We start from the raw sequence: 25,135 nt of genomic DNA, 5'->3' as shown, positions 1-25,135 counted from the left end.
CCCGTATTCATCATTACATGTAGTATCAACCTCTCCTAAACCCTTGTAAGCTCAGACTGTAGAAGGGAGATGAAGCACAAGGAACCAATCAGATCTGCTGCAGTGCTAGGAGCACACTGATAGGAGGAGAGAGCAGAGTGACAGAGAGATGACCTCATCCAATTGCTGCTTCTTCTTTCACTGTCCTGTTACAGGCTGGGGGAGGGGACAAGACCTGGATGTATTACTGAACTGCAGCAGAGAAAAAAAATCAGATCTCCTATACTGCCAGACAGGACCTTGCTGTGTGACACAGCTGTGTAAATCTCAGAACTGTATGGACAGAAACACAAAGCCTAAACTCCAGCACTTTAGCAACAGATACTCTACTCGGGGGTGCCCAGTATTGGACAGCCGTCAGAAACTCTACTCGGGGGTGCCCAGTTTTTGGACAGCCAGCGGATACTCTACTCGGGGTGCCCAGTACTGGACAGCCGGCAGAAACTCTACTCGGGGGTGGCCAGTATACTCTACTCGGGGGTGGCCAGTATACTCTACTCGGGGGTGCCCAGTACTGAACAGCCGGCGGATACTCTACTCGGGGGTGGCCAGTATTGGATAGCCGGCGGATACTCTACTCGGGGGTGCCCAGTACTGAACAGCCGGTGGATACTCTACTCGGGGGTGCCCAGTACGGAAAGCCAATGGATACTCTACTCGGGGGAGCCCAGTATTGGACAGCCGGCAGAAACTCTACTCAGGGGGTGCCCAGTATTGGACAGCCAGCGGATACTCTACTCGGGGTGCCCAGTACTGGACAGCCGGCAGAAACTCTACTCGGGGGTGGCCAGTATACTCTACTCGGGGGTGGCCAGTATACTCTACTCGGGGGTGCCCAGTACTGAACAGCCGGCGGATACTCTACTCGGGGGTGGCCAGTATTGGATAGCCGGCGGATACTCTACTCGGGGGTGCCCAGTACTGAACAGCCGGTGGATACTCTACTCGGGGGTGCCCAGTACGGAAAGCCGATGGATACTCTACTCGGGGGAGCCCAGTATTGGACAGCCGGCAGAAACTCTACTCAGGGGGTGCCCAGTATTGGATAGCCGGCGGATACTCTACTCGGAGGAGCCCAGTATTGGACAGCTGGCGGATACTCTACTCAGGGGTGCCCAGTATTGGATAGCCGGTGGATACTCTACTCGGAGGAGCCCAGTATTGGACAGCCGGCGGATACTCTACTCGGAGGAGCCCAGTATTGGACAGCTGGCGGATACTCTACTCAGGGGTGCCCAGTATTGGATAGCCGGTGGATACTCTACTCGGGGGAGCCCAGTATAGGACAGTCGGCAGATACTCTACTCATGGGTGCCCAGTATTGGACAGCCGGCGGATACTCTACTCATGGGTGCCCAGTATTGGACAGCCGGCGGATACTCTACTCATGGGTGCCCAGTATTGGACAGCCGGCGGATACTCTACTCGGGGGAGCCCAGTATTGGACAGCCGGTGGATACTCTACTCGGGGGAGCCCAGTACTGGACAGCCGGCGGTACCTGAGTACTGCAGCAGTACCGTCTCCTGGCTGTGCTGAGTTCCCAGAAGGATCTTGTTAGTCCGCTCAGATTCGCCTCCTGGAATGACGCTGACAAACACAGGCGGCCTCTCCAGCATGTGTATCCATTTAGCCAAGGGGACCAGAGGAAATCGGTCATCCATGATGTACATAGAGAACTACAAGAGAGGAAAGAAGGAGAACAACAGACCAGAAATAAAGACCAGCGCTGGAAAATATATTCAGTATTAGTTCTATGGCTCCAGAATAAAAGCCTCCAATCTGTGATTCTAAAATGTGAACCTGTGATTGGCTCAAGAAGAATAAAGTAACAAGCCCTAACCTCCCACCCCCTCTAGTCCTAACCCCCCACCCCCTCTAGTCCTAACCCCCCACCCCCTCTAGTCCTAATCCCCCACCCCCTCTAGTCCTAACCTCCCACCCCCTCTAGTCCTAACCTCCCACCCCCTCTAGTCCTAACCTCCTACCCCCTCTAGTCCTAACCTGCCACCCCCTCTAGTCCTAACCCCCTACCTCCTCTAGTCCTAACCCCCCACCCCCTCTAGTCCTAACCCCCCATCCCCTCTAGTCCTAACCTCCCATCCCCTCTAGTCCTAACTCCCAACCCCCTCTAGTCCTAACTTCTCACCCTCTCTAGTCCTAACCTCCTACCCTCTCTAGTCCTAACCTCCTACCCTCTCTAGTCCTAACCTCCTACCTCCTCTAGTCCTAACCTCCTACGCCCCTATAGTCCTAACCTCCTACCCTCTCTAGTCCTAACCTCCTACCCTCTCTAGTCCTAACTTCCTTCCCCCTCTAGTCCTAACCTCCTACACCCTCTAGTCCTAACCCCCCACCCCCTCTAGTCCTAACCCCCCACCCCCTCTAGTCCTAACCTCCCACCCCCTCTAGTTCTAACCTCCCACCCCCTCTAGTCCTAACATCCCACCCCCTCTAGTCCTAACCTCCTACCCCCCTCTAGTCATAACCTCTTACCTCCTCTAGTCCTAACCTCCTACCCCCTCTAGTCCTAACCTCCTACCCCCCTCTAGTCCTAACCTCCTACCCCCCTCTAGTCCTAACCCCCTACCCCCCTCTAGTCCTAACCCTCTACCCCTCTAGTATTAACCCTCTACCCCCTGGACAACAAGCTGGTTGTGTACTTTCATCTTTGTAGTTGATTTCTAAGAGCAACAGTCATTAGTTCTCAATTTGTTGTAGCGGGAGCAGCTGGGCATTTCAGACTCCAGATCTGTCCCACCCATCATGACATCATACAGTGGGGCAAAAAAGTATTTAGTCACCACCAATTGTGCAAGTTCTCCCACTTAAAAAGATGAGAGAGGCCTGTAATTGGCATCAAAGGTAGACCTCAACTATGAGAGACAAAATGAGAAAAAAAATCCAGACAATCACATTGGCTGATTTGGAAAGAATTTATTTGAAAATTATGGTGGAAAATAAGTATTTGGTCACCTAAAAACAAGCAAGATTTCTGGCTCTCACAGACCTGTACCTTCTTCTTTAAGAGGCTCCTCTGTCCTGCAATTATTACCTGTATCGATGGCACCTGTTTGAACTTGTTATCAGTATAAAAGACACATGTCCACAACCTCAAACAGTCACACTCCAAACTCCACTATGGTGAAGACTAAAGAGCTGTCGAAGGACACCAGAAACAAAATTGTAGACCTGCACCAGGCTGGGAAGACTGAATCTGCAATAGGCAAGCAGCTTGGTGTGAACAAATCAACTGTGGGAGCAATAATTAGAAAATGGAAGACATACAAGACCACTGATAATCTCCCTCGATCTGGGGCTCTACGCAAGATCTCACCCCGTGGGGTCAAAATGATCACAAGAACGGAAAGCAAAAATCCCAGGACCACACGGAGGGACCTAGTGAATGACCTGCAGAGAGCTGGGACCAACGTAACAAAGGCTACCATCAGTAACACACTACGCCGCCAGGGACTCAGATCCTGCAGTGCCAGACGTGTCCCCCTGCTTAAGCCAGTACATGTCCGGGCCCATCTGAAGTTTGCTAGAGAGCATTTGGATGATCCAGAAGAGGATTGGGAGAATGTCATATGGTCAGATGAAACCAAAATAGAACTGTTTGGTAGAAACACAACTTGTCGTGTTTGGAGGAGAGAGAATGCTGAGTTGTATCCAAAGAACACCATACCTACTGTGAAGCATGGGGGTGGCAACATCATGCTTTGGGGCTGTTTCTCCGCAAAGGGACCAGGACGACTGATCCATGTACAGGACAGAATGAATGGGGCCATGTGTGAGTGCCAACCTCCTTCCATCAGCAAGGGCATTGAAGATGAAAAGTGGCTGGGTCTTCCAACATGACAATGATCCCAAACATACCGCCCGGGCAACGAAGGAGTGGCTTCGTAAGAAGCATTTCAAGGTCCTAGAGTGGCCTAGCCAGTCTCCAGATCTCAACCCCATAGAAAACCTTTGGAGGGAGTTGAAAGTCTGTGTTGCCCAGCGACAGCCCCAAAACATCACTGCTCTAGAGGAGATCTGCATGGAGGATGGGCCAACATACCAGCAACAGTGTGTGCCAACCTTGTGAAGACTTACAGGAAACGTTTGACTTCTGTCATTGCCAACAAAGGATATATAACAAAGTATTGAGATGAACTTTTGATATTGACCAAATACTTATTTTCCATCATAATTTGCAAATAAATTCTTTCCAAATCAGCCAATGTGATTGTCTGGATTTTTTTTCTGGATTTTGTCTCTCATAGTTGAGGTCTACCTATGATGCCAATTACAGGCCTCTCTCATCTTTTTAAGTGGGGGAACTTGCACAATTGGTGGCTGACTAAATACTTTTTTGCCCCACTGTACCTTGACTGACAGGCCAGGAGACCCCTGGTGTGCCCTGCTCACCATGACATCATACCATGACTAATAACAATGTTGAACCAGCATTTATTGCATTCATTGATCCCTTAGTTTAGCAGCTGAACACCTAAAAACATCCACCTAAATATTATCACATATAATTATAAATATACTCCGATCACCCATAACATGAAGACCACCAGCAGATAAAAGTGAGTAACATTGATTATCTTGTTTTAACAGCACCTGAAAGTGGGTGGGATTAATTAGGCAACAAGTGAACATGTTGTCCCTGAAGTTGATGTGTTGAAAGCAGAAAAAAAATAGGCAAGTGTAAGGAATTGAGGGACTTTGATAAGGGCCAAATTGTAATGTCTAGATGACTGGGTCAGAGCAAGTCCAAAACTGCAGCTCTTGTGTGATGTTCCCCATCTACAGTGGTCAGGACTGATCAAAAATGGTTCAAGCAAGGGAAACCAGTGAACCGGTGAAAGGGTCATGGGCGGCTAAGCCTCACTGATGGACATGGGGAGCAAAGGCTGGTCCGTGTAGTCCGATCCAAAAGAAGAGCTACTAGAGCTCAGATTGCTGAAAAAGTGAATGTTGGTTCGAATAGAAAGGTATCAGGACAGACAGAGCATTGTGGTTTGTTGTGTAAGGGGCTGTGTAGCCGCAAACAGGTCTGGGTGTCCATGCTGACCCATGTCTATAGCCAAAAGCACGTACAATGAGCACATGAGCATAAGAACTGGAACACAGAGCAAAGGAAGAAGTTGACCTGGTCTGATGAATTAAAAAATGGTTTGAGGAACACGTTTAAGATGTTGACTCGGCCTCCAAATTCTCACACACTCTATATTGCCAAAAGTATTGGGCCGCCTGACTTTACACGCACATGAACTTTAATGGCATCCCACTCTTAGGGTTCAACATTGGGTTGGCTCCGCCCTTTGCAGCTATAACAGCTTCAACTCTTCTGGGAAGGCCGTCCACAAGGTTTAGGAGGTGGCTATGGAAAGGTTGGATCGTTTTTCCAGAAGCACATTTGTCAGGTCAGGCACTGATGTCGGGGGAGGAGGCCTGGTTCTATGGGGTTGAGATCAGGACTCTGTGCAGGCCAGTCAAGTTCCTCCACCCCAAACTGGCTCCTCCATGTCTTTATGGACCTTGCTTTGTGCACTGGTGTGCAGTCATGTTGGAACAGGAAGGGGCCATCCCCAAACTCTTCCCACAAAGTTGGGAGCATGAAATTATCCAAAATGTCTTGGTATGCTGACGCCCTAAGACCAAGTCAAACCCCTGAAAAACAACCTCACACCATAATCCCCCTCCACCAAACTTTACACTTGGCACAATGCAGTCAGGCAAGTATCGTTCTCCTGGCAACTGCCAAACCCAGACACGTCCATCGGATTGCCAGACAGAGAAGTGTGATTGGTCACTCCAGAGAACACGTCTCCACTGCTCTATAATCCAGTGGTGGCGTGCTTTACACCATGGCATCCGACGCTTTGCATTGCAATTGGTGATGAAAGACTGCTCGGCCATGGAAACCCATTCCATGAAGCTCTCTATGCACTGTTGTTGGGCTCAACTGAAAGCCACACCAAGTTTGGAGGTCTTTAGCTGTTGACTCTGCAGACAGTTGGCGACCTCTGCACACTGTGCGCTGACCCCGCCCTGTCATGTGACGTGGCCTACCACTTGGTGGCTGAGTGGCTGTTGTTCCCAGTTGCTTCCACTTTGTTATAATCCCACTAACAGTTGAGCGTGGAATATTTAGTAACCAGGAAATGTCACGGATGGACTTATTGCACAGGTGGCCACCTATCACGGGACCACGCTTGGAGTCACTGAGCTCCTGAGAGCGACCCATTCTTTCACATATGTTTGTAGAAGCAGTCTGCATGCCTAGGGGATGATTGTATACACCTGTGGACATGGAGATGATCGGAGCAGCACCGGAATCCAATGAATTGGAGGAATACGTTTGGCAATATAGAGTATACATAAACACACATACATACATACACCCACATTGCTTAAAAAAATTAAAAGAACACTTTGTAATCAGAGTATAGCATCAAGTCACTGAAATTCCTGGGATATGGATCTGGTCAGGTAAGTAGCAGAGGGGGGTGGTAATCAGTTTCAGCTGCTTTGGTGGTAATGAAATTAACAACAGGTGCACTAGATGGGCAACAATGAGATGAACCCAAAAACATGAATGGTTTTACAGGTGGAGGCCACTAACATTTTTTTCTCTATTCATCTTTTCTGACTGTTTTTCACAAGATTTGCATTTGGCTAGGGTCAGTGTTACTACAGGTAGCATGAGGCCATACCTGGACCCTACAGAGGTTGCTCAGGCAGTCCAACTCCTCCAGGATGGCACATCAATAAGTGCCATTGCCAGAAGGTTTGCTGTGTCTCCCAGCACAGTCTCAAGAGCATGGAGGAGATTCCAGGAGACAGGCAGTTCCTCTAGGAGAGCTGGACAGGTCCCTAGAAGGTCCTTAACCCATCAGCAGGACCGGTATCTGCTCCTTTGTGCAAGGAGAAACAGGATGAGCCCTGCCAGAGACCTGACAAAAGAAAGCAAAGAAAGGGCGCACTCTCCTCATGCATTACCATGGTAAAAAAGAGGGAATTTATTTAAAACCATAAAAGTGCATACTCACAAACCAAAGGTCAAACCAGGGACAAAGAGCCAAAGGAGTATGTCCCAAGTAGCGGGGATCCTTAGGCGTGATAAGCTAACGCATTTTGGGAATCACACTCCCCTCCTCAGAGCTTAAAATCATAGACATATTACTGTTCTATATATAAGGGACTGAATGATGTGAGTAGGTATAGCCACACCCCCTCCATGCAAGACGAAAAAGGGGTGGGGCCCACCAAATTCCACCCAAATGGTAAGTCAAGAAAGATAAATCTTAGGGAGTGAGTGGTCATACAATGGGGCAAAAAAGTATTTAGTCAGCCACCGATTGTGCAAGTTCTCCCACTTACAAAGATGAGAGAGGCCTGTAATTGGCATCATAGGTAGACCTCAACTATGAGAGACAAAATGAGAAAACAAATCCAGACAATCACATTGGCTGATTTGGAAAGAATTTATTTGCAAATTATGGTGGAAAATAAGTATTTGGTCACCTACAAACAAGCAAGATTTCTGGCTCTCACAGACCTGTACCTTCTTCTTTAAGAGGCTCCTCTGTCCTGCACTCATTACCTGTATCAATGGCACCTGTTTGAACTTGTTATCAGTATAAAAGACACCTGTCCACAACCTCAAACAGTCACACTCCAAACTCTACTATGGTGAAGACCAAAGAGCTGTCGAAGGACACCAGAAACAAAATTGTAGACCTGCACCAGGCTGGGAAGACTGAATCTGCAATAGGCAAGCAGCTTGGTGTGAACAAATCAACTGTGGGAGCAATAATTAGAAAATGGAAGACATACAAAACCACTGATAATCTCCCTCCATCTGGGGCTCCACGCAAGATCTCACCCCGTGGGGTCAAAATGATCACAAGAACGGTGAGCAAAAATCCCAGGACCACACGGGGGGACCTAGTGAATGACCTGCAGAGAGCAGGGACCAACGTAACAAAGGCTACCATCAGTAACACACTATGCCGCCAGGGACTCAGATCCTGCAGTGCCAGACGTGTCCCCCTGCTTAAGAAAGTACATGTCCGGGCGCGTCTGAAGTTTGCTAGAGAGCATTTGGATGATCCAGAAGAGGATTGGGAGAATGTCATATGGTCAGATGAAACCAAAATAGAACTGTTTGGTAGAAACACATGAGGAGGGAGGGGATAGTGGTACAGGAGGAAATAGCTGTGGGGGATGGAGTGGTAGGAGGAGTGGAGGAGATCGGCAGTTAGGTGAGGGCGGGGTAGGCTTCCCTGAAGAGATGGGTTTTCAGGGTGCGCCTAAAGGTGAGGAGGGTAGGTGACAGTCTGATGGATTGGGGTAGTGAGTTCCAGAGGATGGGGGAAGCCCTGGAGAAGTCCTGCAGTCGGGCATGGGAGGAGGAGACCAGGGAGCTAGAGAGTAGGAGGTCTTGTGAGGAGAGAAGAGTGAGTGTTGGGTGGTATTTGGGTATCAGGTCGGTGAGGTAGTTTGGGGCAGTATTATGAATAGCTTTGTATGTCTGTGTTAGTAATTTGAATTTAATGCGTTGGGCAATTGGGAGCCAGTGGAGGGAATGACAGAGGGGGGTGGCGGATACGGAGCGGTTGGTAAGGTGGATGAGTCTGGCCGCTGAGTTCAGGATGTACTTCATAATAATAAGGTTCATAATGTAATCTGGACTCATAAGGACAAAACCCTCAGTTTGGAGCCCATGATGTACTGTGGGTTTTAATGCGTGATAAGGATCTGACAACCAAGAGCCGGGAAAAACGCACCAAAGGTTCAAAGTCAAAGGCCCAGTAAAGGGCTATGGAGTGGCACCTGTGATGAATGTCTCTTGTGCTATAACTGAAAGATCTACAACGTATATAAGAGACTGAATATCTAGTGCATCATTGAGACCCTTGGGGACCAGGGAGCCCAAATGATGGATCCAAAAGGATTCTGTTTTGCAGAGCTTGCGGAACTTTCTGCCTGTGTCAATGTCACCTAGTATGGCTTCTATGCCAAATACTTTAGGTGTCAGAGTCCTACAAAATGACCTCCAGCAGGCCACTGGTGTGAATGTATCCAACCAATCAGAAACAGACTTCATGAGGGTGGCCTGAGGGCCGGCCAGCCTCTAGTGGGCCCTGTGCTCACTGCCCGGCACCATGAAGTTCGATTGGCATTTTTCATTGAACACCAGAATTGGCAGGTCCACCACTGGCGCCCTGTGCTTTTCACAGATGAGAGCAGGTTCACCCTGAGCACATGTGACAGACGTGAAAGGGTCTGGAGAAGCCGTGGAGAACGTTCTGCTGCCTGTAACATGGTTCAGCATGACCAATTTGGTGGTGGGTCAGTGATGGTCTGGAAAGGCATTTCCATGGAGGGACGCACAGACCTCTACAGGCTAGACAATGGCACCCTGACTGCCATTAGGTATCGGGATGAAATCCTTGGACCCATTGTCAGACCCTACGCTGGTGCAGTGGGTCCTGGGTTCCTCCTGGTGCACGACAATGCCCGGCCTCATGTGGGGAGAGTATGCAGGCCGTTCCTGGAGGATGAAGGAATTGATACCACTGAATGGCCCCCATGCTCGCCTGACCTAAATCCAATAGAACACCTCTGGGATGTCATGTTTCGGTCCATCCGACGCCGCCAGGGTGCACCTGAGACTGTCCAGGATCTCAGTGATGCCTTGGTCCGGATCTGGGAGGAAATCCCCCAGGACACCATCCGTGGTCTCATTAGGAGCCTCCCCCAACGTTGTCAGGCATGCATACAAGCAAGTGGGGGCCACACAAACTACTGAGGACCATTCTTACATAGTTAGTCTGGCTGAAAAAAGACAAAAGTCCATCCAGTTCAACCATTTTGAGTTGCTGCAATGAAATTTCATCAAAATGGACTCGCCCGCTGCATCATTTTTTCACTTTGATTTTCGGGGTGTCTTTGAATTCAGTCCTCTGTAGGTCGATCATTTTCATTTCTATCGAACGATGGGGCGTCCTTACGTTCCTCACCCATCCCCCGTCCATGTCAGTATAGAGATCCAGCAGGAGATTTCTCCCCATTGAGATCTGATGGGTTTTCAAAGTGTTCCTTTCATTTTTTTCGAGCAGTGTGTGTATATATATAAAATTATAGCATGCACACCAAATGTACATAAGCACTCGATAATTATAGGGTTAAAAGCAACTTCTGACACCCCTCTTAGGTCAGTCCAGCACCCCTCAGTAGATTATAGGGCTAACTCCACCTTCCCTCTGGGTTAAGGCACCTCTGACTCGCCACTGTTGTCACCTTATGCTCCGATGGACTTGTTATCAAACCTGTTGCTCAGTAAATACAGAAAAGCATATCATAAAAAATCCTTTATTTTGGTATAAAATAGCACTCACATTTAGGCAGAGAGAGTAACAACCGATATGCAGCCTCAGGGTTCCAAGAACATCTGACTCACAGCTGTCACCAACGCGTTTCGTCACAAGGAGTTTTTTTTAACAATGGCGTTTGCTTTTCGTTATTTTCTATACTGAGCGAGCGGCTGGTGAGACAAGAAGCCTTTTGAGGTATAAAGTGACAGCAGTGGTGAACCAGAGATGCCTTAACCACTTCCAGTCCGGACACTTTCACCCCCTTCCAGTCCGGACACTTCCCCCCCCCCCTTCCAGTCCGGACACTTCCCCCCCCCTTCCAGTCCGGACACTTTCCCCCCCTTCCAGTCCGGACACTTTCCCCCCCTTCCAGTCCAGACACCTTCACCCCCTTCCTGTCCGGACACTTCCCCCCCCCTTCCAGTCCGGACACTTTCACCCCCCTTCCAGTCCGGACACATTCTCCCCTTCCAGTCCGGACACTTTCACCCCCTTCCAGTCCGGACACTTTCCCCCCCCTTCCAGTCCGGACACTTTCACCCCCTTCCAGTCCGGACGCTTTCCCCCCTTCCAGTCTTGACACTTTCCCCCCCTTCCGGTCTGGACACTTTCCCCCCCTTCCAGTCCGGACACTTTCCCCCCCTTCCGGTCTGGACACTTTCACCCCCTTCTAGTCCGGACACTTTCACCCCCTTCCTGTCCTGGCCAATTTTCAGCTTTCAGTGCTATCACACTTTGAATGACAATTGCGTGGTCATGCAACACCCATATGAACTTTTTAGCATTTTTTTGAGACAGATAAAGCTTTATTTTGGTGGTATTTATTCACCGCTGGGATTTTTATTTTTTTTGCTATGTAAATGAAAAAGTCCAAAAATTTTGAAAAAAGTGTTTTTCTTATAAAATTTAGCAAATAAATAATATTTCATCATAAATCTTGCCCAAAATTTATTGTTATCTTTATAGTACAAAAAAAAACACAAATTAGTTTAGAACCAAAAATTATAATTTTTAAACATTTTTTAAAAAATTTTTTTTATATTATTTATGTTTTTTTAACATACTGTCATCCTAGCAGTACAGTGTCACCATGGTGACACTGTACTACTTGTGGGGGGTGATGAAGATTTTTTTTTTTTTTTACACCGATTGCTTTTACACCCATAAAGGCTGTAAAAGCAATAATTTCTCCTTCTCTCTGGCTGCATTCTTGCAGCCATTGAGAGCTACTGTGTGAGCTGTGATTGGTCACAGCTTGTCACATGGTACAAGGCTGTTGTGAATAGCCCTGTACCATGTGACCTCTGTGATCATTCACAGATTTCACACATAGTAAGCAATGATGTCACAAGTGACATCTTGCTTACTACTCTGCATGTGATCACTGATTGGCCAATCAGTGATCACATGATCGGGACCTCGCACAGAGGTCCCGTACGACGATAGGTGTTCCAACGTGTCCTGAGGACACAGCGGGCACCGTATCGCGGTGCTGCGCGCTCCCAGGGAGCGCGCACAAGCAGGGGGCGGGGAGGCCGTTTATATACAACGGCCGGACGAGAAGTGGTTAAACCCGGGGGGAGCTGGAGTTAACCCCATAACCTGCCAAGGCCTGTAACCAGGGATAGCTGCATTCTACAGCAATGACGTCATGCACATTTATATGGTGATTTTACATTAAATCTATGTTTTTATTGAGGATAAGAAGCAATGGGGACACATAGAAATGATCTTGGGAGGTCCGTTCTAGAGACCCTTCGCTAGACTAGAAAACATTTCCAATTTGCCCCCAGCAAAGAAAAGCATTAATAATCAGAGATCCTTACTGCCTTAGAAGAGCTTGCAGAAAAATCCTTAGAATCAGACGTCTGGCTATGCCTGGTACCCCTCTGTGAGCTAGACCCGACATCACCACTATGTCCTGTAGGACCCAACCTTGTTCAGGAAGGAGACAATAGCGGCATTTCATCCATTCTACTGAGCATAAATAGCCAGCATGTCTGGCTAAAATGCGGGGCTGCTGTTAGAAACCACGGGGCCCCATACAGCCAACCTGACAGGCGACCAAACCCCCCCGCCTCAAAAAAAAAAAAAAAAAAAGTTTACTATGCTTCAGGTACGAATGAACAGTGAATAAGTACTGATCACTCATTGTGTTCATTCAAACAAAATGGGCCGGTAAAAGTGACATATTTACCTGACCCTTCCCCCACTCTCCATCCTGAAGCTTCCTAATGTGTGCTTGCAGCTGCCAGCAGGAAGGAGAGGAGGGAAGCCAACAGCTCTGCTGGGGTGGGGGCACACGGGGGGGGGGGGGAGGTATGGTGCACAGGGAGGGTGATGGGTGCAGCAGGGGGGATTTAAAGTGTTACTGAACCAATAATAAAATCAGTTTGTATATACAGTAAAGCATGCTTGTTATACTCACTGTGGAACCTAAGGGGTTAATACTCTGCATTGTTTAAAAAAGCTGTTTGATCCCGTCTTCCTTGATCCTCCCCTTCTTCTACTGTCCCCAATCCATTTGCTGATAGAACAGAGCATTGGGGACACTCTGTAAAAGCGCAGTTTGGTGTGTATTGCTAGAGTTTTTTTTTCTTGGGAGAGTGCATATGATCAGCACAGGGCCAATCGGCACTGTCAAAGGACAATCAAGGGAGAATGAAAACTCCTCCTACAAGCTTTATCAGTGCTCTGCTGGACACTGATAGAAGTCACAAGACTGCTATATACTGCTGATGAGAAAAGGTATTTAGCAGTTTATATTTACTAAAATTATTGCATTTTGCATGTTGTGTGTACTGTGTGAGAACGGATATAGTGAATGCAGGGTCCGCGGAGACCAGATATAGTGAATGCAGGGTCCAGGGGAGAGCGGATATAGTGAATGCAGGGTCCGGGGAGACTGGATATAGTGAATGCAGGGTCCGGGGAGAGCAGATATAGTGAATGCAGGGTCCGGGGAGAGCAGATATAGTGAATGCAGGGTCCGGGGAGAGCGAATATAGTGAATGCAGGGTCCGGGGAGAGCGGATATAGTGAATGCAGGGTCCAGGGAGAGCGGATATAGTGAATGCAGGGTCCGGGGAGAACAGATATAGTGAATGCGGGGTCCGGGGAGAGCGGATATAGTGAATGCAGGGTCCGGGGAGACCGGATATAGTGAATGCAGGGTCCAGGGAGACCAGATATAGTGAATGTAGGGTCCAGGGAGAGCGGATATAGTGAATGCAGGGTCCGGGGAGAGCGGATATAGTGAATGCAGGGTCCGGGGAGAGCGGATATAGTGAATGCAGGGTCCGGGGAGACCAGATATAGTGAATAGAGAGTCCGCGGAGACCAGATATAGTGAATGCAAGGTCTGGGGAGAGCGGATATAGTGAATGCAGGGTCCAGGGAGAGCGGATATAGTGAATGCAGGGTCCGGGGAGACCAGATATAGTGAATAGAGAGTCCGCGGAGACCAGATATAGTGAATGCAAGGTCTGGGGAGAGCGGATATAGTGAATGCAGGGTCCGGGGAGACCAGATATAGTGAATGTAGGGTCCAGGGAGAGCGGATATAGTGAATGCAGGGTCCGGGGAGAGCGGATATAGTGAATGCAGGGTCCGGGGAGACCGGATATAGTGAATGCAGGGTCCAGGGAGACCAGATATAGTGAATGTAGGGTCCAGGGAGAGCGGATATAGTGAATGCAGGGTCCGCGGAGACCAGATATAGTGAATGTAGGGTCCAGGGAGAGCGGATATAGTGAATGCAGGGTCCGGGGAGACCAGATATAGTGAATAGAGAGTCCGCGGAGACCAGATATAGTGAATGCAAGGTCTGGGGAGAGCGGATATAGTGAATGCAGGGTCCAGGGAGAGCGGATATAGTGAATGCAGGGTCCGGGGAGACCAGATATAGTGAATAGAGAGTCCGCGGAGACCAGATATAGTGAATGCAAGGTCTGGGGAGAGCGGATATAGTGAATGCAGGGTCCGGGGAGACCAGATATAGTGAATGTAGGGTCCGGGGAGAGCGGATATAGTGAATGCAGGGTCCGGGGAGAGCGGATATAGTGAATGCAGGGTCCGGGGAGACCGGATATAGTGAATGCAGGGTCCGGGGAGAGCGGATATAGTGAATGTAGGGTCCAGGGAGAGCGGATATAGTGAATGCAGGGTCCGCGGAGACCCGATATAGTGAATGTAGGGTCCAGGGAGAGCGGATATAGTGAATGCAGGGTCCGGGGAGACTGGATATAGTGAATGCGGGGTCCGGGGAGAGCGGATATAGTGAATGCAGGGTCCGGGGAGAGCGGATATAGTGAATGCAGGGTCCGGGGAGAGCGGATATAGTGAATGCAGGGTCCGTGGGGAGAGCGGATATAGTGAATGCAGGATCCAGGGAGAGCGGATATAGTGAATGCAGGGTCTGGGGAGAGCGCATATAGTGAATGCAGAGTCCGGGGAAAGCGGATATAGTGAATGCAGGGTCCGGGGAGAGCAGATATAGTGAATGCAGGGTCCGGGGAGAGCGGATATAGTGAATGCGGGGTCCGGGGAGAGCGGATATAGTGAATGGAGGGTCCGTGGAGACCAGATATAGTGAATGCAGGGTCTGGGGAGAGCGGATATAGTGAATGCAGGGTCCGGGGAGACCAGATATAGTGAATGTAGGGTCCAGGGAGAGCGGATATAGTGAATGCAGGGTCGGGGGAGACCAGATATAGTAAATGCAGGGTCCGGGGAGACCAGATATAGTGAATGCAGGGTCCGCGGAGACCAGATATAGTGAATGTAGGGTCCGGGGAGAGCAGATATAGTGAATGCAGGGTCCGGGGAGAGCGGATATAGTGAATGCAGGGTCCGGGGAGACCGGATATAGTGAATGCAGGGTCCGGGGAGACCGGATATAGTGAATGCAGGGTCCGGGGAGACCGGATATAGTGAATGCAGGGTCCGGGGAGACCGGATATAGTGAATGCAGGGTCTGGGGAGAACGGATATAGTGAATGCAGTGTCCGGGGAGACCGGATATAGTGAATGCAGGGTCTGGGGAGAGCGGATATAGTGAATGCAGGGTCCAGGGAGATCAGATACAGTGAATGCAGGGTCCGGGGAGACCAGATATAGTGAATGCAGGGTCCGGGGAGATCAGATACAGTGAATGCAGGGTCCGGGGAGAGCGGATATAGTGAATGCAGGGTCCGAGGAGAGCGGATATAGAGAATGCAGGGTCCGGAGAGACCGGATATAGTGAATGCAGGGTCCGGGGAGACCGGATATAGTAAATGAAGGGCCCGTGGTTTAGTAGCACTTTAACTGGAACCGATTCCCCATGTATGGCTCTCTGCAGCAGCTGAAAGCTGGCTTCTCCTCTCCCTCCCGCTGGTTTTCAGCTGCTGCAGAGAGCCATACATGGGGATCGGTTCCAGTAATTGCCCCCCGCTCACATCCGATTCATCCAGTTGCTGGCCCCATAATGTAGGACTGGTGCTACCCCCTTATCTACGGCCCTGCCAATATGGCTGATTTTGAAAAGATCTATTGCAAGGGAGTATTTATTTCCTGCGTGAATCATCTCTCCAACCCTCTGATCTGATTGCATCTCCTTTTCCTGTACTTCGGCCTACAGAAGAAGCGGTACCTGTGTGGTCACCAGGAATTGAGCTGGTTCAGTCTCCCTCAGACAGCGGGATAATATCACCCTCTCTCCTCTGTGGGATGACGACTCCTGACCAATACGAAACAGGTCCAAGCCCTGACCACCTTCCACCTGAGGAGACAACACATCACCTGAACGTTCGTGAATTTATCTCCTGGATAAGGATACACACACAAAGACAATCTTTAACCATTTACTGCATGACGTCCTGGACTTTCAGTGGTTATACCGTGATGATAACTGCTTCATAGTTAGTCTGGCTAAAAAAAAAGACTAAAGTCCATCCAGTGCAACCATGAAAAAAAAGTTATAATCCTACACCCACAGTTGATCCAGAGGAAGGCAAAAAACCAGCAAAGCACGATCCAATTTGCTCCTGTAGGGGAAGAAATTCCTTCCTGCCTGCAGCTACAAGCATCATCCCAGTATTGTTTTTTAGGGCAGCAAATTCTTTTCATAAAAGCCATCCTAGTGGATAATTAGCTGCTGGATTGCTTTTACAGGCGGCAGGAGGGGCCGTCTGTCCCCTCCCACCACCCCCCGGTGTATCTCCAGTCCTGGGGACTGAGACCAGCGGTTCCACCGGCATGTTATAGAGCTGATAGGTAACCAGGAGGTCCCCAATCATCTCTATGGTATTAGAAACCGGAAACAATTAGTATTTTGTCAGTTCAAGTTTCTGTCTTCTGATTACTGGCCATTGCCGGCTAGTACAAGCATGGGATCAGACTGAACTTATGCTGTTAACATACCAGTTTTAAAGAAAATAAGTAGGAGGTTAGGACTAGAGGGGGGGCGTAGGGGGTTAGGATTAGAGGAGGTTGGGGGTTAGGATTAGAGGAGGTCGGGGGTTAGGACTAGAGGAGGTCGGGGGTTAGGACTAGAGGGGGGGGGCGTAGGGGGTTAGGATTAGAGGAGGTTGGGGGTTAGGATTAGAGGAGGTCGGGGGTTAGGACTAGCGGAAGTTAGGACTAGAGGACGTAGGAGATCAGGACTAGAGGAGGTAGGGGGTTAGGACTACAGGAGGTAGGAGGTTAGGATTAGAGGAGGTAGGGGGTCAGGACTAGTGGAAGTAGGAGGTTAGGAATAGAGGGGGTAGGGGGTCAGGACTAGAGGAGGTAGGAGATCAGGACTAGAGGAGGTAGGGGGTTAGGACTAGAGGAAGTAGAGGGTTAGGACTAGAGGAGGTAGAGGGTTAGGACTAGAGGAGGTAGAGGGTTAGGACTAGAGGAGGTAGGGGGTCAGGACTAGAGGAGGTAGGAGGTTAGGATTAGAGGCGGTAGGGGGGTAGGACTAGTGGAAGTAGGAGGTTAGGAATAGAGGGGGTAGGGGGTCAGGACTAGAGGGGGTAGGGGGTCAGGACTAGAGGAGGTAGGAGATCAGGACTAGAGGAGGTAGGGGGTTAGGACTAGAGGCGGTAGGAGGTTAGGATTAGAGGAGGTAGGGGGTTAGGACTAGTGGAAGTAGGAGGTTAGGAATAGAGGGGGTAGGGGGTCAGGACTAGAGGAGGTAGGAGATCAGGACTAGAGGAGGTAGGGGGTTAGGACTAGAGGAGGTAGGAGATTAGGACTAGAGGAGGTAGGAGTTTAGGATTAGAGGAGGTTGGAGGTTAGGACTAGAGGAAGTAGGAGGTTAGGACTAGAGGAAGTAGGAGGTTAGGACTAGAGGAAGTAGGAGGTTAGGACTAGAGGAAGTAGGAGGTTAGGACTAGAGGAAGTAGGAGGTTAGGAATAGAGGTTGGAGGTTAGGACTAGAGGAGGCAAGTGGTTAGGACTAGAGGAAGTAGGAGGTTAGGACTAGAGGAGGTAAGGGGTTAGGACTAGAGGAGGTAAGGGGTTAGGACTAGAGGAGGTGGGGGTTAGGACTAGAGGAGGTAGGGGGTTAGGACTAGAGGAGGTAGGAGGTTAGGACTAGAGGAGGTAGGAGGTTAGGACTAGAGGAGGTGGGGGTTAGGACTAGAGGAGGTAGGAGGTTAGGACTAGAGGAGGTAGGAGGTTAGGACTAGAGGAGGTGGGGGTTAGGACTAGAGGAGGTAGGAGGTTAGGACTAGAGGAGGTAGGAGGTTAGGACTAGAGGAGGTAGGAGGTTAGGACTAGAGGAGGCAAGAGGTTAGGACTGGAGGAGGTAGGGGGTTAGAACTACAGGAGGTAGGGGGTTAGGACAAGAGGAGGCAAGAGGTTAGGACTAGAGGAGGCAAGAGGTTAGGACTAGAGGAGGTAGGGGGTTAGAACTAGAGGAGGTAGGGGGTTAGAACTAGAGGAGGCAAGCGGTTAGGACTAGAGGAGGTAGGTGGTTAGAACTAGAGGAGGTAGGTGGTTAGAACAAGAGGAGGTAGGGGGTTAGGACTAGAGGAGGTAGGGGGTTAGGACTAAAGGAGGTAGGTGGTTAGGACTAGAGGAGGTAGGTGGTTAGGACTAGAGGAAGTAGGGGGTTAGGACTAGAGGAGGTAGGTGGTTAGGACTAGAGGAGGTAGGGGATTAGGACTAGAGGAGGTAGGGGGTTAGGACTAGAGGAGGTAGGGGGTTAGGACTAGAGGAGGTAGGTGGTTAGGACTAGAGGAGGTAGAGGGTTAGGACTAGGGGAGGTAGGGGGTTAAAAAACAAATTACATTTGCATCTCCCTTTCTTCATGTGTTCAATAATTTTTCCCTGTGCCATTCCATTTTATTACACATAACTTAATTTCTGAACTTACTTTATTTGTTTTGGTTTCTTTGCATGTATGGATTTCATGGGTTGTTACCGACGTGGTGAAAATTTAATGTCAATAGCACCTTTTAAAAACATATTTACCGGAAAAAATGGTGACGTGTTCAATTTTTACTTTACCCACTGTGTGTATACAGTTGCAAGAAAAAGTATGTGAACCCCTTGGGATTACGTGGAGTTTTGCATGAATTGGGCATAAAATGTGCTCTGAACGTCATCTAAGTCACAACAATAGAAGAACACAGTCTGCTGAACATAATACTACACAAACATTAGATGTTGCCATGGTTTAATTACACATAACATGTAAACATTCACAGTGCAGGGAGGAAAAAGTATGTGAACCTTTAGACTTAATAACTGGTTGACCCTCCTTTGGCAGCAATAACCTCAACCAAACGTTTCCTGTAGTTGCAGATCAGACCTGCACAACGATCTGGAGTCATTTTGGACCACTCCTCTTCACAAAACTGTTTCAGTGTAGCAATATTCTTGGGATGTCTGGTGCGAATCGCTCTCTTAAGGTCATGCCACAGCATTTCAATCGGGTTGAGGTCAGGACTCTGACTGGGCCACTCCAGAAGGCATATTCTGTGCTGTTGCAGCCATTGTTTTGTTGAATTACTTGTATGCTTTGGGTCATTGTCCTGTTGCATCACCCATCCTCTGCGGAGCTTCAGTTGGCGGACAGATAATCGTATGTTTTCCTGCAAAATGTCTTGATTTAGTTTACTCTGGAATTAATTTCCCCATCAATGACAACAATCCCTCCAGGCCCTGAGGCAGCAAAGCAGCCCCAAACCATGATGCTCCCTCCGCCATGTTTCACAGTGGGGATGAGGTTTTGATGTTGGTGTGCTGTGCCTTTTTTCCTCCACACATAGTGTTGTGTGTTCTTCCCAAACAACTCAATCTTGGCTTCATCTGTCCACAGTATATTTTGCCAGAAGTGCTGTGGAACATCCAGGTGCTCTTTTGCAAACTTCAAACGTGCTGCAATATTCTTTTTGGACAGCAATGGCTTCCTCCGTGGTGTCCTCCCATGTACTCCATTCTTGTTTAATGTTTTCCTTATTGTAGATGTGTCAACAAAAATGTTAGCATGTGCCAGAGATTTCTGTAGGTCTTTAGCTGACACTCTGGGATTCTTCTTTACCTCATGCAGCATTCTGCGCTGTGCTCTTGCAGTCATTTTTACAGGACGACCACGCCTAGGGAGAGTAGCAACAGTGCTAAACTTTCTCCATTTGTAGACAGTCTGTCTTACCGTGGACACATGAACATCAAGGCTTTTGGAGATACTTTTGTAACCCTTTCCAGCTTCATGCAAGTCAACAATTCTTGATCGTAGGTCTTCTGAGAGCTCTTTTCTGCGAGGCATGGTTCACATCAGACAGTGCTTCTTGAAACCAGTAAACCCAAAACAGGTGTGTGTTTTTTAAGGGCAGGACAGCTGTCAGCAACACATCCAATATCCTCACACTGATTGGAGTCAAGGTTGGCTCACTCCTGGCTCCAATTAGCTCTGGGAGAAGTCATTAAGCTAGGGCCTCACATACTTTTTCCTCCCTGCACTGTGAATGTTTACATGTTATGTGCAATTAAACCATGGCAACATCTAATGTTTGTGTAGTATTATGTTCAGCAGACTGTGTTCTTCTATTGTTGTGACTTAGATGACGTTCAGAGCACATTTTATGCCCAATTCATGCAAAACTCCACGTAATCCCAAGGGGTTCACATACTTTTTCTTGCAACTGTATATATATATATATATATTTTTTTTTTTTTTGCACAGGTTAGTAGGCATAGGTGTTAGGAGGAGGGAGGGGACAGCTATAGATCTAGTTAGGTTTTAGCTGAAATTGTACTGTAGGCTAGGAGATCCCCACAGAGTTGTGATGTGAACGCGGTTGCACACAGAACTAATGCCAATGTCATGAAATCACCAAGAGGTGCTTACCCGACTGTCTACAGCCTGCACCCCAGTGCGGTCAGCATACAGGAGGACACGAGGGTGGGAGGTGAAGTCACTCCATCTCCAGTGAGGTTCGTCGCGGAAGAAAAGTGTCTCTTCATTCTGGTGGATTTGCTGCAATCTAAAGAAAGACAACAAGAAAGGAAACTGCTGAGCAAAGCCGGGCTGGGGCAGAGTACTGGCTACTGGCTGGCTATAGAGAGGAGGAGGGGACAGGATAGAGGAAGGATGGAGGAGGTGGACAGTGCCAGGTGGAACAGTACCAGGCGGCGGGACCAGGCTTCGGCACCATACTGGCTGGATAATATAGCACATAAAGGGAAAGAGGGGTGTCAGTGCCACAGTGTGGAGTATTGGCTGGTTATACAAAGAAACAGGCAATAGGATGATGGAAGGAGTGGGAAGTGGGCACTGGCAGATGGGTTAGGATGGTGGTAATGAACTGGAAAAACTTTAATACTTCTGCGCTTGGAGAGTAGGCCCAAAAGGTTAGTGGGCTGTAGTCTTGGTCCTCATGGGATGAGGATGACGCCTTGCTGCCCTCACAAGACTGGGGGAGTCTAGAGGCACTGTAATAATAAACAGACAGAGGGCGCACTGGCTATAAAGTATAATATGGTAAGTATTGTACTCACAAAATGGACTAAAGTGCATGTTCATCTCATGAAAGCAGCACAATACAATCCGCAAAACATCAACATGTAACAGAACGATGGAATCTCAACAGGCTGATGAGTTTCAAGGACTTATCCTCTTCCTCAGAGCCCACCTCTCCACAGGCTGACGAGTTTCGAGGACTTATCCTCTTCCTTAGAGCCCACCTCTCAACAGGCTGACGAGTTTCAAGGACTCATCCTCTTCCTCAGAGCCCACCTCTCCACAGGCTGACGAGTTTTGAGGACTTACCCTCTTCCTAAGAGCCCACTTCTCAACAGGCTGATGAGTTTCGAGGACTCATCCTCTTCCTCAGAGCCCACCTCTCAACAGGCTGACGAGTTTCGAGCACTTATCCTCTTCCTCAGAGCTCACTTCTCAACAGGCTGACGAGTTTCGAGGACTTATCCTCTTCCTCAGAGCCCACTTCTCAACAGGCTGATGAGTTTCAAGGACTTATCCTCTTCCTCAGAGCCCATCTCTCAACAGGCTGACGAGTTTTGAGGACTTATCCTCTTACTCAGAGCTTGCCTTTCAAAAGGCTGACAAGTTTCGAGGACTTATCCTCTTCCTCAGAGCCCGCCTCTCAAAAGGCTGACAAGTTTCGAGGACTTACCCTCTTCCTCAGAGCCCACCTCTCAACAGGATGACGAGCTTCGAGGACTCATTCCTCTTCCTCAGAGCCCACCTCTCCACAGGCTGATGAGTTTCGAGGACTTATCCTCTTCCTCACAGCCCACTTCTCAACATGCTGACGAGTTTCGAGGACTTATCCTCTTCCTCAGAGCCCACTTCTCAACAGGCTGACGAGTTTTGAGGACTTATCCTCTTCCTCAGAGCCCGCCTCTCAAAAGGCTGACAAGCTTCGAGGACTTATCCTCTTCCTCAGAGCCCACCTCTCAACAGGCTGATGAGTTTCGTGGACTTATCCTCTTCCTCAGAGCCCACCTCTCAACAGTCTGATGAGTTTCAAGGACTTATCCTCTTCCTCAGAGCCCACCTCTCAACAGGTTGACGAGTTTCAAGGACTTATCCTCTTCCTTAGAGCCCACCTCTAAACAGGCTGATGAGTTTCGAGGACTTATCCTCTTCCTCAGAGCCCACCTCTCAACAGGCTGATGAGTTTCGTGGACCTACCCTCTTTCTCAGAGCTGACCTCTCTACAGGCTGACGAGTTTCGAGGACTTATCCTCTTCCTCAGAGCCCACCTCTAAACAGGCTGACGAGTTTCGAGGACTTATCCTCTTCCTCAGAGCCCACCTCTCAACAGGTTGACGAGTTTAAAAGACTTATCCTCTTCCTCAGAGCCCACCTCTCAACAGGCTGACGAGTTTCGAGAACTTATCCTCATCCGCAGAGCCCTCTGAGGAAAAGGATAAATCCTCAAAACTCGTCAGCCTGTTGAGATTCCATCGTTCTGTTACATCTTGATGTTTTACGCATTGTATTGTGCTACTTTCATGAGATAGTCCATTTTGTGAGTATAACCCTTACCATTTTATACATTAAAGCCATTTTTTAAGGACAATGCAATAGGCCAGTGCGCCCTCTGTTTATTAATAGGATGGTGGTACCAGGTTATGGCACAGAACTGGTTGGTTATAGGGATCTAGCTGAGAAAAGGAAAGAGGGGATGGTGTCAGTGCCAGGCTTTGACAAAAGTGCTGAGTATTGACTGGAATGGCAATAAGATGGGGGTCATGAGTAGAAGCTAGGCAGTGCCAGGCTGTAGCAGAGTACTGGCAAGAGTACTGGCTGATAAGAGAGTAGGGATGAGCTCCGGATCCTTGTCTGAACCCATCTAAGCAATCCCGTTTAAAAGATGTCACTGTACTGGGCTAATAATAAGCGGCTGAGGCATTGCCCACGGCCCCACGTATACGAGGGGTATGTATACATGTACCTGAAGGGCAGGAAAGCATAGGAGGCAGAATAGAAGCTGATCATGGCAAAGAGATGGAAAACAGACAGAGAAGTGACAACTGACTGCAAGCCAAGCAGAAAGTAACAAGGACGTGATCAAGGACTGAGGCTGGGGTAAGGAGGAGGGGGTTGCAGGGTGAGATATGATTGTTAGCAGGGATAGAGGAGGCTGAACAGGAGCCTGCCACAGACCATTGGTGGAATAGAGGACGTGTTAGAAGTCATTATTGTCTGGTGAAAGATAGAGGAGAGGTAGCTGATTATGTTCCACTGGGATAAGATGCAGAGTTGGAGCTTGTCATTAGAGTTGCAGAGAAAGCTTAAGCCTAGTACACACTATCAGTTTTTTTGTTCAACCCAGCAGGCTGAAGGAAAAAAAAAACCAGTAGAGCTTGGGAGGAGATCCTGTACTAACAATCTGATGTTAGAACAGTGATCTCACCACTGAGCTATTGTGTTCTGAAAGTTGGACGGCACCACTGCCAGAACACGCCTGTCAGCCATTGTCTGAGAGCGCTGATCGAATGCCGATCGGCAGACCATGCCAGCTTCTCTCGGACCAGCTGCTGTACATGCAGGCCGAATGATATTCAGCCCGTGTGTACAGGGCTTTATTGTGGATTGGCCAGAGATGAGGCAGATCTGGAGCTGGTGGTAGACTAGAGATAAGAGGAGGCAGATCTGGAGCTCATGGACTAGAGATATAAGAGGCAGAACTGGAGCTGATTGTAGACGAGAGATAGTGGAGGCAGATCTGGAACTCATAGACTAGAGATAAGAGGAGGCAGATCTGGAGCTCATGGACTAGAGATATAGGAAGCAGATCTGGAGCTGATTTTAGATGAGCGATAACAGGAGGCAGATCTGGAGCTCATGGACTAGAGATATAGGAGGCAGATCTGGAACTGATTGTAGACGAGAGATAGGGGAGGCAGATCAGGAGCTGATTGTAGATGAGAGATAGAGGAGGCAGATCAGGAGCTGATTGTAGACTAGAGATAAGAGGAGGCAGATCTGGAGCTCATGAACTAGAGATATAGGAGGCAGATCTAGAGCTGATAGTACACTAGAGATAGAGGAGGCAGATCTAGAGCTGATAGTACACTAGGCAGATCTGGAGCTGATTGTAGATGAGAGATAGTGGAGGCAAATCTGGAGCTCATAAAATACAGATAGAGGAGGCAGATCTGGAGCTAACTGTAGACTAGAGATAGGGGAGGGCAGATCTAGAGCTGATAGTAGACTGAACAAATGGGGCAGATATGGAGCTGAAAAGTAGACTAGAGGTAGAAAATGCAGAATTGTAGCTCATAGTAGACTAGGGATAGAGGAGGCAGACATGGAGCTCATAGTAGACTAGAGATAGAGGGACAGAGGAGGCAGATCTGGAGCTGATAGTAGACTGAACAAAAGAAGCAGATCTGGAGCCCAATATAGACTAGAGATAGAGGCAGCAGATCTGGAGCTCATAGTAGACTAGGAGATAGAAGAATCAGATCTGGAGCCCGATGTAGACTAGAGATGGAGAAGGTATATTTAGAGTTGATTGTAGCAAACAGAATGGGAGCTGATCTGTCTCAGAAAGGACAGCACTGTGGTCAATAGAGACACTGGCTTCCAGAAAGCATAATGGAGGTGGTAGGGAAGATTGGTGGTGATGATACTGACCACTGGCTGATTATGGAAAAAGATGAGGATGAAGAGGAAGGTAGCAGGATAATGGTTGGTGATGTCAGTGTAAAGCTGGAGAGCAGGTGATCTTGAATCATGGAGGAGTACTAGGAAAGCAACAAAAAGGCAAGAACC

At 48.7% G+C, this 25,135-nt stretch overlaps 1 protein-coding gene across 1 annotated transcript in view; it reads right to left on the bottom strand.

The window, feature by feature from the left end:
- Positions 1 to 25,135, bottom strand: part of TAF1C (TATA-box binding protein associated factor, RNA polymerase I subunit C) — a 74,255-nt gene that overhangs the window by 7,036 nt on the left and 42,084 nt on the right. The window contains exons 11-13 of the mRNA XM_089688157.1: positions 20,738 to 20,873; positions 16,049 to 16,177; positions 1,539 to 1,716 (exon numbers count right to left, since the gene is read on the bottom strand). Of these exons, the coding sequence (XP_089544283.1) occupies positions 1,539 to 1,716; positions 16,049 to 16,177; positions 20,738 to 20,873 (443 nt within the window). The remainder of the gene's footprint in view (positions 1 to 1,538; positions 1,717 to 16,048; positions 16,178 to 20,737; positions 20,874 to 25,135) is intronic.

Source organism: Staurois parvus, unplaced genomic scaffold (assembly GCF_062004578.1).
Source record: "Staurois parvus isolate SC_StPar_1 unplaced genomic scaffold, SC_StPar_1.0 ptg000447l, whole genome shotgun sequence".
Classification (NCBI taxonomy): domain Eukaryota; kingdom Metazoa; phylum Chordata; class Amphibia; order Anura; family Ranidae; genus Staurois; species Staurois parvus.
This window is presented reverse-complemented; position numbering and strand designations above follow the sequence as displayed.